Source organism: Chanodichthys erythropterus, chromosome 17, assembly GCF_024489055.1.
Source record: "Chanodichthys erythropterus isolate Z2021 chromosome 17, ASM2448905v1, whole genome shotgun sequence".
Classification (NCBI taxonomy): Eukaryota; Metazoa; Chordata; class Actinopteri; order Cypriniformes; family Xenocyprididae; genus Chanodichthys; species Chanodichthys erythropterus.
Window position 1 is genome coordinate 8,935,668 of NC_090237.1, and position 16,004 is coordinate 8,951,671.

The 16,004-nt window shown below is 36.9% G+C and overlaps 1 protein-coding gene across 2 annotated transcripts; it reads left to right on the plus strand.

The window, feature by feature from the left end:
• The first annotated feature begins 1,374 nt into the window (after positions 1-1,374).
• On the plus strand, positions 1,375-9,302 carry bach1a (BTB and CNC homology 1, basic leucine zipper transcription factor 1 a). Of its 2 annotated transcripts, none has more exons than XM_067365676.1 (5): positions 1,375-1,504; positions 2,094-2,348; positions 4,281-5,513; positions 5,718-5,924; positions 7,640-9,302. In XM_067365676.1, the coding sequence occupies exons 2-5, from the start codon at positions 2,109-2,111 to the stop codon at positions 7,979-7,981; spliced, it is 2,022 nt and encodes a 673-aa protein (XP_067221777.1). In that variant the 5' UTR covers positions 1,375-1,504; positions 2,094-2,108; the 3' UTR covers positions 7,982-9,302. The 2 variants fall into 2 exon arrangements, with proteins under 2 accessions (XP_067221777.1, XP_067221778.1); XM_067365677.1 differs by having other exon boundaries at positions 1,399-1,504; positions 2,066-2,348.
• The last annotated feature ends 6,702 nt before the right edge of the window (positions 9,303-16,004 follow it).

The window sequence follows — 16,004 nt, forward strand, 5'->3', positions numbered from 1 at the left end:
AAAAAATCTCCTGTATATATATATATATATATATATATATATATATATATATATATATATATATATATATATATATATATATATATATATATATATATACACACACACACACACACACACACACACACACACACACACACATCAATATTTAAGTTTTTAATCTCCTAATCTCATATTTCAGCAGTTAATAATAATAATAAATAATAATATAATATATGGTTGTTTAACATCAATTTAAACATTTACAATTTCTTTGAAAAACAAACTAAATAAGAGACTTTGATAATAATAATAATAATTATTATAGACATAATTAATAATAATTTTCTATAATCTATCTATCTATCTATCTATCTATCTATCTATCTATCTATCTATCTATCTATCTATCTATCTATCTATCTATCTATCTATCTATCTATCTATCTATCTATCTATATTCAGGAGATTATATATATATATATATATATATATATATATACACACACACACACACACACACACACACACACACACACACACACACACACACACACACACACACACACACACACACATCAATATTTACGTTTTTCATCTCCTAATCTCATATATTTCAGCAGTTAATAATAATAATAAATAATAATATAATATATGGTTGTTTAACATCAATTTAAACATTTACAATTTCTTTGAAAAACAAACTAAATAAGAGAATTTGCTAATAATCATAATAATTATTATAGACATAATTAATAATAATTTTCTATAATCTATCTATCTATCTATCTATCTATCTATCTATCTATCTATCTATCTATCTATCTATCTATCTATCTATCTATATTCAGGAGATTTTATATATATATATATATATATATATATATATATATATATATATATATATATATATATATATATATATATAAACAGTTCTCTGTAAATAATAACTATAAACATAATGACTTAGCAACAGTTCTCTGCATATACTACTACTACTACTACTACTAATAATAATAAATATTATTTCATATGGTTGTTCATATGGTTGTTTAACATCAATTTAAACATTTAAACATTTACAATTTCTTTGAAAAACAAACAAAAAAGAGACTTTGATAATAATAATAATTTTAGACATAATTAATAATTTTCTATCTATCTATCTATCTATCTATCTATCTATCTATCTATCTATCTATCTATCTATCTATCTATCTATCTATCTATCTATCTATCTATCTATCTATCTATCTATCTATCTATCTATCTATCTATCTATCTATCTATCTATCTATCTAATCTAGAAGTGGGCGTAGCTCGTAATAGGCGTGGCTATTAGATGCATGACGCAGTACGTTCTGTGCGTGATGTGTGACGCGCACTCACTGCCGCACTGTACAGTCACATGACAGGCATTATGGAGCTCGTTCGCTGTCAAACTTTAATCCGTTTTTACTTTTAGACTAGAAAAGTGATGGGCAGAGCGGGATTTTTGATGGCTTCTGATCTCCAGTGATGTCAGGTCAGTTTTATATCCCTCTACAGACATACAAACCCCACATGTAAACAATAGCTTAAACAACATCAGTTCCATTACAAACCTTTGGCTAGTTTCTATTTTTGTTTTATTATTTCAAATATTATGCCATATTAATAAGTGGGAACTTTCAGGTATTATAGTTAAGCAGTGTTTATTTATGCCAGCTCATAAACAAATGTATGCACAGTTGCTTAACACTCATTTTGCCTTATGTTGACACTATGTAAACTATTATGTTAACTATATATGTTTGTTTGACACATATACATTCAGAAAGATAAGCTATCTTTTAGCCGTGAACTGCAAACATGTTTTTAATGTATACTTATTTTGCAGAGTCATGCTCAGTCATGTTTACTATCTAACTAATGGTTACTCAAATGTTTTAGTAATGTTGTCTAAGATTATACTGTTTGTAGTCTACATGGCATAATTGCATTTGTATACAGTATGTGGCTCTCAGCACCATGTATTGAGCTGGACATCACTCCACCCAAGTGTAACTTGATGCATCTCTTTCTGTATTTCCACCTTGTTACACAGTTGCGTCTATGTATCTGTTATTTTGTAGCTAAACCCCTGCGTCATGTCTGTGGATGGCCCCCGGACCTCTGTTTTCACCTTTCAGTCCGCTGTTCACAGCCATCATGTTCTTCGCTCGCTGGAGGAACTGAGACAGAAGGAGCTCTTGTGTGATGTGACGGTTGAAGTGGAGCGCAGGAGCTTTCGAGCACACTCTTCAGTGCTGGCTTCCTGCAGCCACTATTTTTACACCAGACTGACAAACCACAGCCGACCAAACCTCACTGTCAGCTTGCCGGATGAGGTAATGCTTGATATGGTGGATGGGTGGGTTGAACCTGGAGGTTTTTGAAAAACCTCTGGTTAAGCTGTGTTCTCTTTGTTATTTTTAACAGATGCAGATTTAACTGTAAAAAATGTAATGTGAGCAAACTCAAACAAACAATTCAAACAAAAATGAAAATTATGTCATCATTTACTCGCGTATGAATAAATATTGAACCCAATCTCAATGACATGATGATGCATATTTTTATTTATTTGGACGACTATATTTATTAAATTGCAATTCATGCAAATTAATTTTGATATTTTTGGCGGTCAATCAGTTAAAAAAAATTTAATGGTGATGCAACTGTCCTAAAAACATAATAAAGGAAAAAGCCTTAAAATAATACAATGATTTAAAGGTGCACTATGTAATATTTTCTGTCCGCTAGAGGCCTATTCAAAACAAAGGCGTAGCTTGATGATGCCAAGTTCGTGCAGCAGAACTTTTATTATGAAACGGTCACCGGCGCCGCTTCCGCTTTTCCGGTCTTGAGTATGAGGTAACGCAGCTCTGTTTATCATATTAGATACATTTGAGTGTGTTGAAAATGATGTTATAACGTTACTCTGTGCGTTCGCTCGGCGGCGGCTGCTGTGAGACACTGTTACACACTGCAGTAATATTGATCGATTTTAGAATATATTAAATGCTGGATGGCTTGTGCTGATAAATGGCATGCAATTAATTTTAAAATATATTGTATGATAGAGAAAATGCTGTATCATTGTTACTAAAAATAAAGCTGCATCTGATTATGCTATGTTAGCTACTTCACAAAATAGTGTTTTTCTCTGAGGCATGGAAAAACATGGTACTCGCAAAAAATCAAGAAAATCAGATTTAAATAATAAGACTAAATGTGTTGAGCTATATAACAATAATTAGTTTTCTGTCTATAAAAATATCAAAACAGTTTTTCCCTTGTCTATTAAGACATGTAAATATTAAAACGTCTTTTGTGTTGCCATGGTTTCTACAAAATAAAACCGGAAACCGAGGGTAATGCGGGTTTGATGCAATTGACAGGCGACTCCTCACACGTCCCGGAGCCTTGGTTAAAATTGCAATTTTCTCACGATTTACAAATAGTTGCAAACATTTAGGATATTGTAAGTACTCAAGTAAACAAAATATATAACACTGGCCTAGTGGTTTTTGGATATTTTACAGCAAAATTCTTACATATTGCACCTTTAAATTAATCTTTTATAGTTATTATTTTCACTGTTTATTAATATTTGTCCACAAATCAATGTCATGTGGTCCAACCAACATGCAGGAAATATTAGATATATAAAACAGGAAGTTATATCATAGAAAGGACTCCTGCTGACCCTCATAACTGTCAAGGTCAACAATCTTTTTTAATATCAGATAATTTGACCATTTTATAATTATGCAGGTTGTAAAATGTCACTTGACTCCTCAAAAATGTAGAGATATTTATGAATTAATAATTCATGATATTTGTAAATAATAATAATAATAATAATAAATAAAAACCCTCATGTATTCAGGCTGTAAGAAACATATTTTTACGTTATACTTGATGGTTACACCACGTTTTTAAACATTTCTTGAACATAGTTTGAAAAAGTATACTGCTTTTCATAATCCCATTTATCCTGATTCACTTTCATTACATAGAAAAGTGTATTGTGAACACTAACTTTTCCTTGAGTGTACAACAGAAGTCATACGACTTCTGAGGGTGAGTAAAAGATGACAGTGTTCATTATTGTGTGAACTATTCCTTGAAAAATTGTTTGCATTGCATTGCTGTCAAATTAGGCCTTATATATTGAGATTAAATTGAGCAAACTATGTTACAGCCATAACCCAGTAATGCGATTTGTAAATGATTTATTCATGCAGTAATCATGACTAGATCATTAATCTCCCAAGGTCACTGTGGAGGGATTTGAGCCTCTTCTGCAGTTCGCCTACACTGCAAAACTTCACTTCACGAAAGAAAACATCCTGGAGATCCACAGATGCGCCGAATTTCTTGGATTTCAAAACCTCGATAAGGCCTGCTTTGAATTCCTCATCCCGAAGTTTTCTGATGGTGGTGGAACCTCAAAAAAAGTGAAGGGGAAAAGCAAGAACCAAGCATCCAATAAGAAATCCCAAGCTATCAACAGTCCTAGTGACCAAAACCCTGAAACTGGAGAAGATCGTGTACCTCAGGATGCAGGAACAGTCATGCAGGCTGCATCTGCAACATCCTCTGTAGAAAGTCCTAAAGATTGTCCCCCCATCCCAAATGACAAAGAAATGCAGTTAGATTTATCCCCGCTGTACGCAAGAAGCTCTTCATACCACATGGGTGATGGCCAAGAGCAGTTTTGCCTGCAGAACTGTGGCCCACAGTTGCCTTCCTCTTCTATGGTGGCTAGTGAAGTTTGTCCTTTCCTGTCCACTTCGAGCACAAGTGACAACGAGAAACTGCATTCGGCTGTAGCTACCTGTGGTGCCGACATTTTAGCAATGGAGGAACAATTCCAGAAGGAACTAGCAATGGAGGTACGTTGTGAACCACCTACTGATAAAGACCTGAGCATTGCCAGTATCACCGATGGCCACTTTGACCAACTTGAAGGGTCTCTAATGCCGCCCACCGAGTGCAGCCAACTATGTCCTCTGAATTCCGTGGAGTCAAACGGGGTTTTGGACGGGATTTCCGGCGCGCCAGACCTCAGCAGCATTGGCACCGATGGCAACCAGGTCTTCGATTCCAACAAACAAACGTTCTCTGAACTGACCCCCAAGGATGGCTTCACCGAACGAAGCGTAGTGGAAAGGGAAGTGGCTGAGCATCTTGCAAAGGGCTTTTGGCCGGATTTGAGCTCCACGTTAAATGAGCCGCTACCTTTGGACTCTATCGACCAGTCGTCTGCAGGAAACGGCTCGGACTTCCACTGGTTGAAGCATCTGGATCTGGGAGCTGCGCCCGATGATTGTCCCTTCCTGAGGGACCTGAGCTCCAATGACAGACAGACCTCCATGGGACACACTCTGTCCAACGAGGACACTGGAGACAGTCCCTGCATGTCCCCAATTAACTCAAGGGAAAACTCTGAGTGCGAATCGGATGGAGACTGTGCGCAATGTGGTAGCAATGAACAAGTGCAGGAGGTGAGCATGCTAGCACTCACGTTTGCAAAACTTCATGAAGTTAGAGGTGGAGTTTGGTGCCAAACTTCACCAATATTTTTGTACTCACTTGAGATTCCCTGACATGCTTCAAATAAAAGTTTCAGTCTCTACTGAAAAATGTAACCAACCTCTTGGCTGAACATCCTCCATAATGCAGTGTTGACGTCTCGGTTTTCTTCCCAGGTGGATTTGCCATTCCCTGTGGAGCAAATTTCCACCATGACCCGGAGAGCATTCCTGCAGATGTTAAAACGCGAGAAACTGACCCCAGAACAGCTGGAGTTTGTTCAAGATGTGAGACGGCGCAGTAAGAACCGCGTGGCTGCTCAGCGCTGCCGCAAGAGGAAGTTAGACTGTATCTACTGGCTGGAGGGAGACATCAAGAAACTGGTATGTCTGTTTGATTCCAAAATGACATGTCCTCCGAATGTTATTTGAGTGATCTGAACAATTTGGGCCCCATTTACCTATGTATTTTAGCGGTGCCCAGGATTAGGCTAATAACTGACATAAACACGGTTTTTGGTAGTTTAGTGCAATCAAACAACATGAAGCAGGATCATTGTAGTCTCATTTATGAAGAAACGATAGATGAGACATAGATGAGTTAATGAATTAGTCAAAAAAATCAGTCTGGAACTCTCAAATAAAGATATTTTTGATGAAATCCGATGGCTCAGTGAGGCGTTCATTGACTCAAGTTAATTTACACTTTCAAACACCCAGAAAGCTACTACAGACGTATTTAAAACAGTTCATGTGACTACAGTGGTTCAACCTTAATGTTATGAAGCGACGAGAATACTTTTTGTGCGGCAAAAAAACTAAATAGCAAATTTATTCAATGATATCTAGTGATGGGTGATTTCAAAACATTGCTTCATGAAGCTTCGAAGCTTTACAAATCTTTTGTTTCGAATCAGTGGTCTTGGAGCGTGTATCAAACTGCAAAGTCACGCCCCCCAGTGGTGAACCATTGAAATTTCGAAACACTTATGACATAACGAAGCCTCGTTTACTGAAATCACGTGACTTTAGCAGTTTGATACACGTTCCGAACCACTGATTCGAAACAAAAGATTCGTAAAGCTTCATGAAGCAGTGTTTTGAAATCGCCCATCACTAGATATTGTTGAATAAAGTTGTTATTAATATTTTTTTTTTGGTGCACAAAAAGTATTCTCATCACTTCATAACATTAAGGTTGAACCACTGTAGTCACATAAACTGTTTTAAAGGTGCCCTAGAACCAGTTTTTACAAGATGTAATATAAGTCTAAGGTTTCCCCTGAATGTGTCTGTGAAGTTTCAGCTCAAAATACCCCATAGATTTTTTTTATTTTTTATTTATTTTTTTAACTGCCTATTTTGGGGCATCATTAACTATGCACTGATTCAGCATGTGCGACCCCTTTAAATCTCATGCTCCCTGCCACAGGAGCTCTCGACTATAATACAGTGCATTTACAAAGTTCACACAGCTAATATAACCCTCAAATGGATCTTTACAAGATGTTCGTCATGCATGCTTCATGCATGTATCGTATCATGTGAGTATAGTATTTATTTGGATGTTTAATTTGATTCTGAATGAGTTTGAGTTTGTAACAGATGATACTTTCATTGTAAAAATAAAATGTTACCATGAAATAAAATAAGTGCTAAGAGTATATACATTTGTATCCTAAATACACACAACAGTGCATAAATAATTTTTTTTGTTAACAGTTTTACAACAAAAATATATTTAGACTTTAGTATATAGACCTATATAAAAACAAATATAATTTTTTTTTACCTTCAAAAGTATGACATGAAATGTTACTGGGATAAATTAGAAACAAGAATCATTAAATTGAAAATCCCTTCCCAAACCATTATCACATTGTGTATGGGCATAAAGTGTTCGGTTATATTGCTTCTATTGTCCCTTTTTCAAATGAAGATTGAGTAAACCAATCAACACAGTTTTTGTGAACATGTAATGTTTTCCACACTTTAAGAAAATCAATAGCGTGTGTTATGATTGTTTTTTTCACCGTAAGGAATACAAAGTACAGAATACAATCCTGAAATGGATCTTCTTTTGTTTCCACGTTTATCAGAGGAGCGAGAAGGAGAAATTACTGCAAGATCGCAACCAGCTGAAGCTCAGCTTGGAGGATGTGCATCAGAACATCTCGGGTCTGTGGCAGAGCCTCTCTACGGACATCTCGCCGCAGTCCGAGCAGCTGCAAGCGCTAACTAGGTACTTCTCCTCTGACTGTCCCACCTCCATCCTCCTGACCCCCATGGCCTCTCCAAGCCTGGCTGGCCCAGACCGGGACGCCCATGCGAACACCCTTCTTCCAGACACTTGTCCTGAAGGAGACACAGCAGCTCTCAGGTCGCCCGCTGCCTTCCTGCAAGACAACGTTCAGAGCACTGTTACAGATCCAGCTCCATGATGTCCAACAGAGTAAAGCCGCTTGGGAATGGTCCGATATTTCGTTTTTACTCAGGAGCTTACCTTTCTGCTGCCGTCAGTTACACTTTTGAGCATGACTTTCCTATTAGGAGCACTTTCATAACATTTCTAAGTATGGATGTGACTAAATTTGCACTATTTCCAGGAGTTTCATATGGAAATGCTACTATGCCTCTCATTCCTTGCATAGAAGTCATTCCTGTTATGTTTCACACATTTTGTGAACTCTGAAACTTTAAAAATTTTTACGCTTGTGTTGTATTTCAGTATTTCAGAAATAAGCTATGCCGAAGCTCATATGCTCATATATACACTTTGCTAATTACAACTTGATAATTTACATAATGGCAAAAGATGAATTACAGAATGGAACATACTGTAACAGGGTGGAAATATATGGTTTGTTTAATTATGAATTGATAGTTATTGATAGGTATTTTTTAAACCATCAATATTTGATATTTTGATTCAGTCATACCAGTTTTTTAACATTTTGTCCAACAGGGTGGAAAAGTATGACAAATGACTAAAGCACAATACATAAAATAATTTATAGAATTAACTGCTAATACTTTCTCATGTTTATGCTGTTGTTTTCCCACCAAAAATGATGTCACTTCCTGGACAATAATGTCATTAATGAACTGGCATTTTTTTAGTTAAAGGGTTTTTTCAAAAGACTAGGTGGAAAGTGATATTAAGGACACAGGAAATATCTAAAATCAACAATTAAACAAACATCCCCAAATTTTGCATTTAACATTTTGATTAAAGAAAGAAAAACACCTGGAGCATTTCTTAATAAATTACTTTTTATGCTTTTTAGGGCATTTATTGTAATATTGTGATAAAAGAAAACAAACTAATATGACATTAAAACATCTTCAAAAATGGTCAGTTTTATATTTTATCCAAATACTACAGTATACTTGGAAATGTACTACATAACAGGAATGACTCATGGATTAATTTCCAGGACTAGCATAAATTAATAATCACTTACACTGCCACTATGGACAATCATTGTAATTCTCTTTATTATGTTAGTTGATTATGATTTTGTTATGCAATGTAGAGCATATAAATACATTCCAGTGTAGCCTAATATGTCTTTATCATTACCAGCATGAGAATTGTGCATTGAATATGCATCTGTTTTTTTTTTTGTTTGTTTTTTTCAAGTATTTGTATATGCATATGTCCTAGATATAGTAACATCTTAATAACTGCCAAGTAAGTTTTCATGCATATCATGTAGGATTTGTGAAAAAATACATAGAATCCAAAGTCTCTTTAAGGTAAGGGAAATATATTATATATATATATATATATTATATATATATATATATATATATATATATATATATATATATATATATATATATATATATATAAAAAAGTTTAGAGACTGTTAACTTTTTGCTTGCTAAATTGGAATGGGTTTGGAAAAGTCCAACATAAAATCAAAATTAATCCTATTTACTTCAATACATGTTTCTGGTCTCATTGTGCATGATTCGTCATTCCACATTATTTCAATGAAAAGTTTGTCTTGTAATATTTCATTAACATGCAATACCCTTTCAGCTGATGTATATAGGCCATCCGGCCTATTAGCCGTCGGATTCGAGATTCAGGCATTATTTTAACTCTCATTGTGGTACAGAACGCTCACTTGCATGTACTGAGGAGAAAATCAATTTCTGATCTACATTTTGTTTTTGGTCAAATATCCTAGTTCACATTATGGAAGTAAAATGGATGTGAATGCCGTTTCATGCTGACTTTAATGCTTAGATAAATATACTAACTAATGTTCATTTTGCCATTGTAGTGTCAATGAAATGATCTATTTTTTACTTTTTTGTGCCTTTTTTGTTGTTTTAACCCTGTAACCAAAATACTGTCATGTAGGCCTAGAATGCACTGTATAATTCACTATTTGATCCATACTTAACAAATAGTAGCAAATAAAATGTCAATAATATTTTTTTTTTCATGAAATGTGTAAATGCAGTGGTTCTTGTTAAAAGTAATATGCTAACAGAGACTGAACAAATAAGTCAAACCTTTCAAAATGTAAAGCATGAAATATACATGTAAGCACATTTTCCCAGTCGGTCGAAGGCAAAGAATAGCTTGGTTTTTAAAAAGAGTCTCTACTGAAGAGATGATAAAAAATTAAAAGAGTGAGATCAATGTAAAGTTTCGTAAACACACTGATTTTTACCATGTTCTTTCTAGCTACCACACAATTATGTGTTACTGTTTTCCCCTGAGCCCTGTTTAAAACGACCAGCTCCTGAATAAGAGAAAGTGTGCAATAGACTATAGTGAAGCAGTTTCAACATCATAAAATGCTTATGTTTTAAAATTTGAGTCTATCAAATTCACATTAAAAATTAAAAATGGGAACATTTCTCAAAATGTGAGGGAGCCTAGTGGTTGTCAGCAGTTGAGTAACTTCACCACAAGAGGTCAGAATAATCATGTATTATTATTATAGATTCACACAAGGAGGCCCTACGTGATATTAAGTACACTGTCATCCAATAAGCGTTATTATATATATTTAATGTGGCCATTCTTATACATCCGTCTCCGGTATTCCAGCAGCGCCCAGAGATGCTGCTACCTTTCTCTCTGCCACTGACAGGGCAAGGATTTTTGGCATCAACAAGTGGTAATGGAGTCCAGGTTAGTCAGCTTTTGGTTGTATTTTATTGTTTGCATTTACAGAAGGAAAGTACATAAATTGTGCATGACAAAAACAGTTTTCATATTGCTTGGACTATTGCAATGGGGGGATTTTTATAAAATGTTTTGGAGACCACATCACACAGTTTTGGCCTTAGACTGTAAAAAAACAAAACATGGACGACGCACCTTCACTCTCTTTCATTGTAATAACTGAAGACGCCAGTGTGCCATTATGGCGCCAAAGTCCCTTTAAGACAAGTTTTTCAATCGGTGGCCATCTTTGAAACGCCTCTCGGCGAGCAAGTGAATGGAGAGACATCAAATTCTCTAAAGCTATTTGCTAAGCTTTCGATTAAATTTCATATTTGAAATCACCAATGAAATCTGACAACAACTGTCTCATAAATTTTGTTTCTAAATGCTCGAATCTTGACAAAAAATGTATTTTTTAAAGACTGGATCATGTCCTAAATGCAAGTCTCTGACTGTTTCTATAGGAACCGAAGCTTCTAACTAGGGTTGCCAGGTTTTCACAACAAAACTCGCCCAATAGGTTGGTTTCACGTGACGTCACAGCAGCAGCGCGAATGTGTCCGGAGGGCAGGGAGTGATGTTTCTATATAGGAATCCTATCAAAAACTCAATATTCGTATGTTTTGCGTTGTTTATGGTTGCTCAAATCGCTAAAATCGAGAACCCAGAAGGTGTTTTTATCGTTTACATATCTTATACCGTTTTTTATAACTTAGTTTTTTTAACTTTAAAAGTTGTCGCCTTTTATAGCGTTTTGCGTCTGCTGATACTGAAATGAATATGGATACCTTACCTTTTGTTTTTGAATTGGTTAAATATTCACATTCTTCATGCTATCGTTTGCAGGGAGGAGAAGATATTTTATCCTATTGAATGATAATTTGGTGTTTTAACTTCATTTTTGTAGAATTCCGTTCATGTTGATCTGGTTACCATGAAAACAGTCACGCGCTGCTGCTTCAGCCGTCGTATTGTAGAAAATGTCCAAATAAAATAAATGTTTAACAAGCTGACAGAAGTCGATGCATTTCTTTGTTGGAAGCGTGTAAATGTAAGTAGTTTTAATGTTGTTTTTGTAAATATTCACTTTCCCATATGACCACGAAGGAGAATCGGAGGGTCACATTCAGGGACAGACACCGACACGCTGTATTTTTGTATTTATTTCAACAAATGACAACCGAAATCAAACCTATAGAAGCTCATCAACAGTTTTGAAGTGGCTGTGTGCAAGTTATAAAGCGAATGAGTCATACTCACAAACAATGTTAAATATTACACAAAAACCAAATACAAAACTCAGCTAAGTACAGTATGTGTTTATTTTGAGTGAAAGATAGTGGGTTTATTTAGTGACATTATTACATTTTCTAGTCGTCTCACCTTCTCAACCAAGGCAAAAAATTGTATTAGCATTTTTTTTCCCCCGAACGATATCGTGAGTTCCTATTACAGTTCTCGATTCAGCATAAATGACCAACAATGGCGACATTTTTCACAATCATGACAGAAAATTAAAATACTGCCCTTAACATCACTTGCAGAAAGGCAGCGCGATATAAACAAACCCAGACTAGAACTGAACGTTACGGCAGCTTAACATACTCTATATCTACCTCCTCGATGGCAGTCAAGTCTTTCAATTCAGTGGAAATGTCGCTCCTCTTCATAACATAAGTATCACGTCCAACATATGTTGTGATTTTCTGTCTAAATCAGCACAGAACGGACTTTTTCCCATCTCTTCCATTCTAATTTTCACTGCTTGCCCTCCACCGGAATTTTGCGCGTCTCGAGAACCACGTGACTGAAAACAAACTAGCCCAATGCCATGTCAGGGGGGTCCACGGTCCACGCATTCCGGGGTGTAAAATTTGTGTTTTTGGCGGGGCTCCCCTGGTAAAATTCGCATTTCAGGGACTAAATATCACGTTATTTTGGGTTGATTCAACCTGCGGACATGAAAAACAACCTGCGGCAACAGTGTAAAAGTAGCCTAATTCCGTGGGAAAACTGAGGACTTAGCAACACTGCTTAGCAACGGCCGGTGCAAAGACTTTATTAATCAGCGATTGGCTCTTATTTAGGAGGCGTGACTTATTCTGCCATATTGCGTGTTGCACTTTCTCCCATTCAAAACAATTGCTGCGTCCCAATGCGCCTACTTATACTATGCCCTAAAAGTATGTACTTTTTGTGAAGAAAAAAAGTACTGTTTAAACCGTTTAAACTGCCCTGTCTATCATCTTCTTACAGTTAAAATCTTCCACATACAATTTAATTTAATTTCCTACCGCTTCAGAGAAATGTATCACTTTGATCTGCCAGTCATGGGTCTTTCATGCTGAGAATTCTCCTCATTAATCACTCAAACCCCTTTATCATAACCGTTCTGCTTAACCATCGGTCGCGCACATCCGTCATGTTTGTAGTTTTTTTTAAAACACTTTTTATTTGTAGATGTAGTTCTAATCGGATCCTCGTCCACAGCGCAATGTGTTATGGGCAATATTAGCCGTTAGAGTGTGCACGGATCTGCAATTCGGATTCTAACCGGAAAAAGTAGACCATCCGGGTATCTTTGGAATACTCATTTCAACATACTACGATTTGGGACACACTGATTCTAATTTCGAATACTATTTAGGACGGATTGTATGCGAATTGGGACGCAGCAATAATGAGTGACGCGCCTTGTGTTATTCTATAGTCTTTGATGGCGCTGACATCTTGAGTCTGCGCATATGAACTTGGAGCCCGAGTCTGCGCAGTAGTGAGCACGAAGTGGAGCCGCGATATCAGTGTCCTGCCCACACTCAGAACAAATCATTATGTTGGTGTGAAATAAAAAGTTATGAAAATGACAGAAATTGTCTTTGGAAAAAAAAAATATTTGAAGTGTAATTTGATTACAATTGATAAATTTCATGGGGAGGGTGGGGTTTATGACCTACTGCTTCCATCCGCCTGGAAGCGATCGAGATGCTTTGGCTTCACTTTTCAGGACTCATGTGGCACGCTTGGTTTTGGTGGGGTGGTGGCTAACTTGTTTAAATTTGTATTATCTCAATTATACATTTTCATATGATCTGCGAGATGCTTTCCCGCTAAAAATTGTACAATTAAATTGTTAATCGCCTACATACAAATCGGGTTGGAATCTCTAGCTTGCTGTAAAATAAAAGTAGGCTACAAGAGCCAAAAACCTTAAAAATCAATTTTGTCCTTTGCAAGAAGGTAAATCTCCATCTTGAGCAGCTCTGTCTTAGTGACTTTATTTTAAAGCTCCCTATAAAGATAAAGTTGTGTTTGGTTTGCCCTCCTGCAGTGAATTTAAATAATCTCGCATGTCTAGGGAACACTGGTTTTAATCAGTAGAAAAACCCATTTTCTGTTGGTCCATCTGTCTGCTCAAGGTCACCATGCCAGTTGTCATTTCCATTTCAGAGACTGTCGTTCTAAATCTAAACACTGCCAATTGGGTACGTTTGCGGTCTTCTGTGAGTGTATTGATCGTTCCTTGTTTTGTTGAAACTAACTAGATTCAGAACACCATTAAAAACTCAATCATTTATCTTTTAAGTTGTAATTACTCTGTGTGGCCCGACAGGTTCTTAGCTTCGTTCTTAATTGTCCTTTCAAGGTGATCTCATTTGTTTACCTCCTCCATGCATACTAAAGATCTCCAAATTACTTATTTAGTTTTGTTTTCTCCTCAAAGGTCTTTAATGAGGTGAGCGCTTAGAAATATTCTAGAGGTGTAGCCAACATGCCATACAGTGACAGGAAGGGATACTCCACATATAATCATAGATGATCGTACAAAACCACAGCAGCATATTGATAAAATGCAATGAGAAATGAAATGCTGGTTGATAGGCTGTTGCTGTATCGATCTGTTTTTGGATTCGGTTTAAAATCATGTTACTCTCCATCCAATGATTATGTTGCTTTGAAACAGTAGCATAAAGGGTCAATGATGACTGGTCCACCCAATTAAAGCTGCCAGAATATGATAAATGTGTAAATAAAACAACATCAATAACCACAAAATACATGTTACCCCAATGAGCAAAAACATTATGACCACCTGCCTAACATGCTGTTGTTTCTTCTTGTGCTGCCAAACCACTGCAGACCTACCAAGGTATGGACTCTAGAAGATGCCTGAAGGTGTCCTGTGGTATCTGGCACCAATACGTAAGCAGCAGATACTTCCAAGTCCTGTAGGTTGTGAGGTGGAGCTGTCGTGGATTGAACTTGTTGGTCCAGCACATCTCACAGATGCTCAATTGGATTGAGATCTGGGGAATTTGGAGGCCAGGGCATCACCTTAAACCAGTGGTCTCAAACTCAATTCCTGGAGGGCCACAGCTCTGCACAGTTTTCTCCAACCCTAATCAAACACACCTGATCCAGCTAATCAAGGTCTTCAGGATTACTAGAAACATCCAAACAGGTGTGAGTTGGAGCTGGTTGGAGCTAAACTGTGTAGAGCTGTGGCCCTCCAGGAATTGAGTTTGAGACCACTGCCTTAAACTCTTCATCATGTTCCTCAAACTATTCCTGAACAATGTGTGCAGTGTGGCAGGGTGCATTATCCAACTGAAAGAGGCTACTTCCTCCAGGGAACACTATTGTCATGAAGAGGTGCACCTGGTGCAATGTTTAGGTAGGCGGCATGTGCCAAATTTTTGTCCAAATGAATGGCCAGACCCAGGGTTTCCCAGCAGATCATTGTTCAGAGCATCACACTCCCCCTACTGGCTTATCTTCGTCCCACAGTGCATCCTGCTGCCATCACTTCCCCAGGTAAACGGCACACAGCCGTCTACGTGATGTAAAAGAAAATGGGACTTATCGGACCAGGTGACCTTCATCCATTGCTCTAAGGTCACTTCCGACACTCGTGTAACCATTGTAGGGGCTTTCGGCTGTGGACTAGGTTCATCATAGGCACTCTGACCAGCCCTACATGCATCAGGGTGCGATTACACTGTTGTGACACATTCCTCCCATAGTCATCATTAAAATTTAGTGTGACTTGTGCAACAGAAGGCCTTCTGTCAGTTTGGTCAAGACGGGATAGCTTTCATTGCCCTTGCACATCAAGAAGCCTTAGGCACCCAACACCCTATCATTGGTTTGTTGGTGACCACTGTTGGTAAGTTCTCACCACTGCTGGCTGGGAGCAACCCACAAGGCTTGCCATTTCAGAGATGCTATGACCCATAAAAATTCAAGTGGTACTCACCGCAGAGTCTATGATG

Bases quoted from the DNA above. Each gene is read 5' to 3' on its own strand.
- bach1a (XM_067365676.1), top strand. From the start codon at position 2,109: ATGTCTGTGGATGGCCCCCGGACCTCTGTTTTCACCTTTCAGTCCGCT. The intron at 2,349-4,280 runs GTAATGCTTGAT...TAATCTCCCAAG, and splicing joins CTGTCAGCTTGCCGGATGAG to GTCACTGTGGAGGGATTTGA. The intron at 5,925-7,639 runs GTATGTCTGTTT...CACGTTTATCAG, and splicing joins AGGGAGACATCAAGAAACTG to AGGAGCGAGAAGGAGAAATT.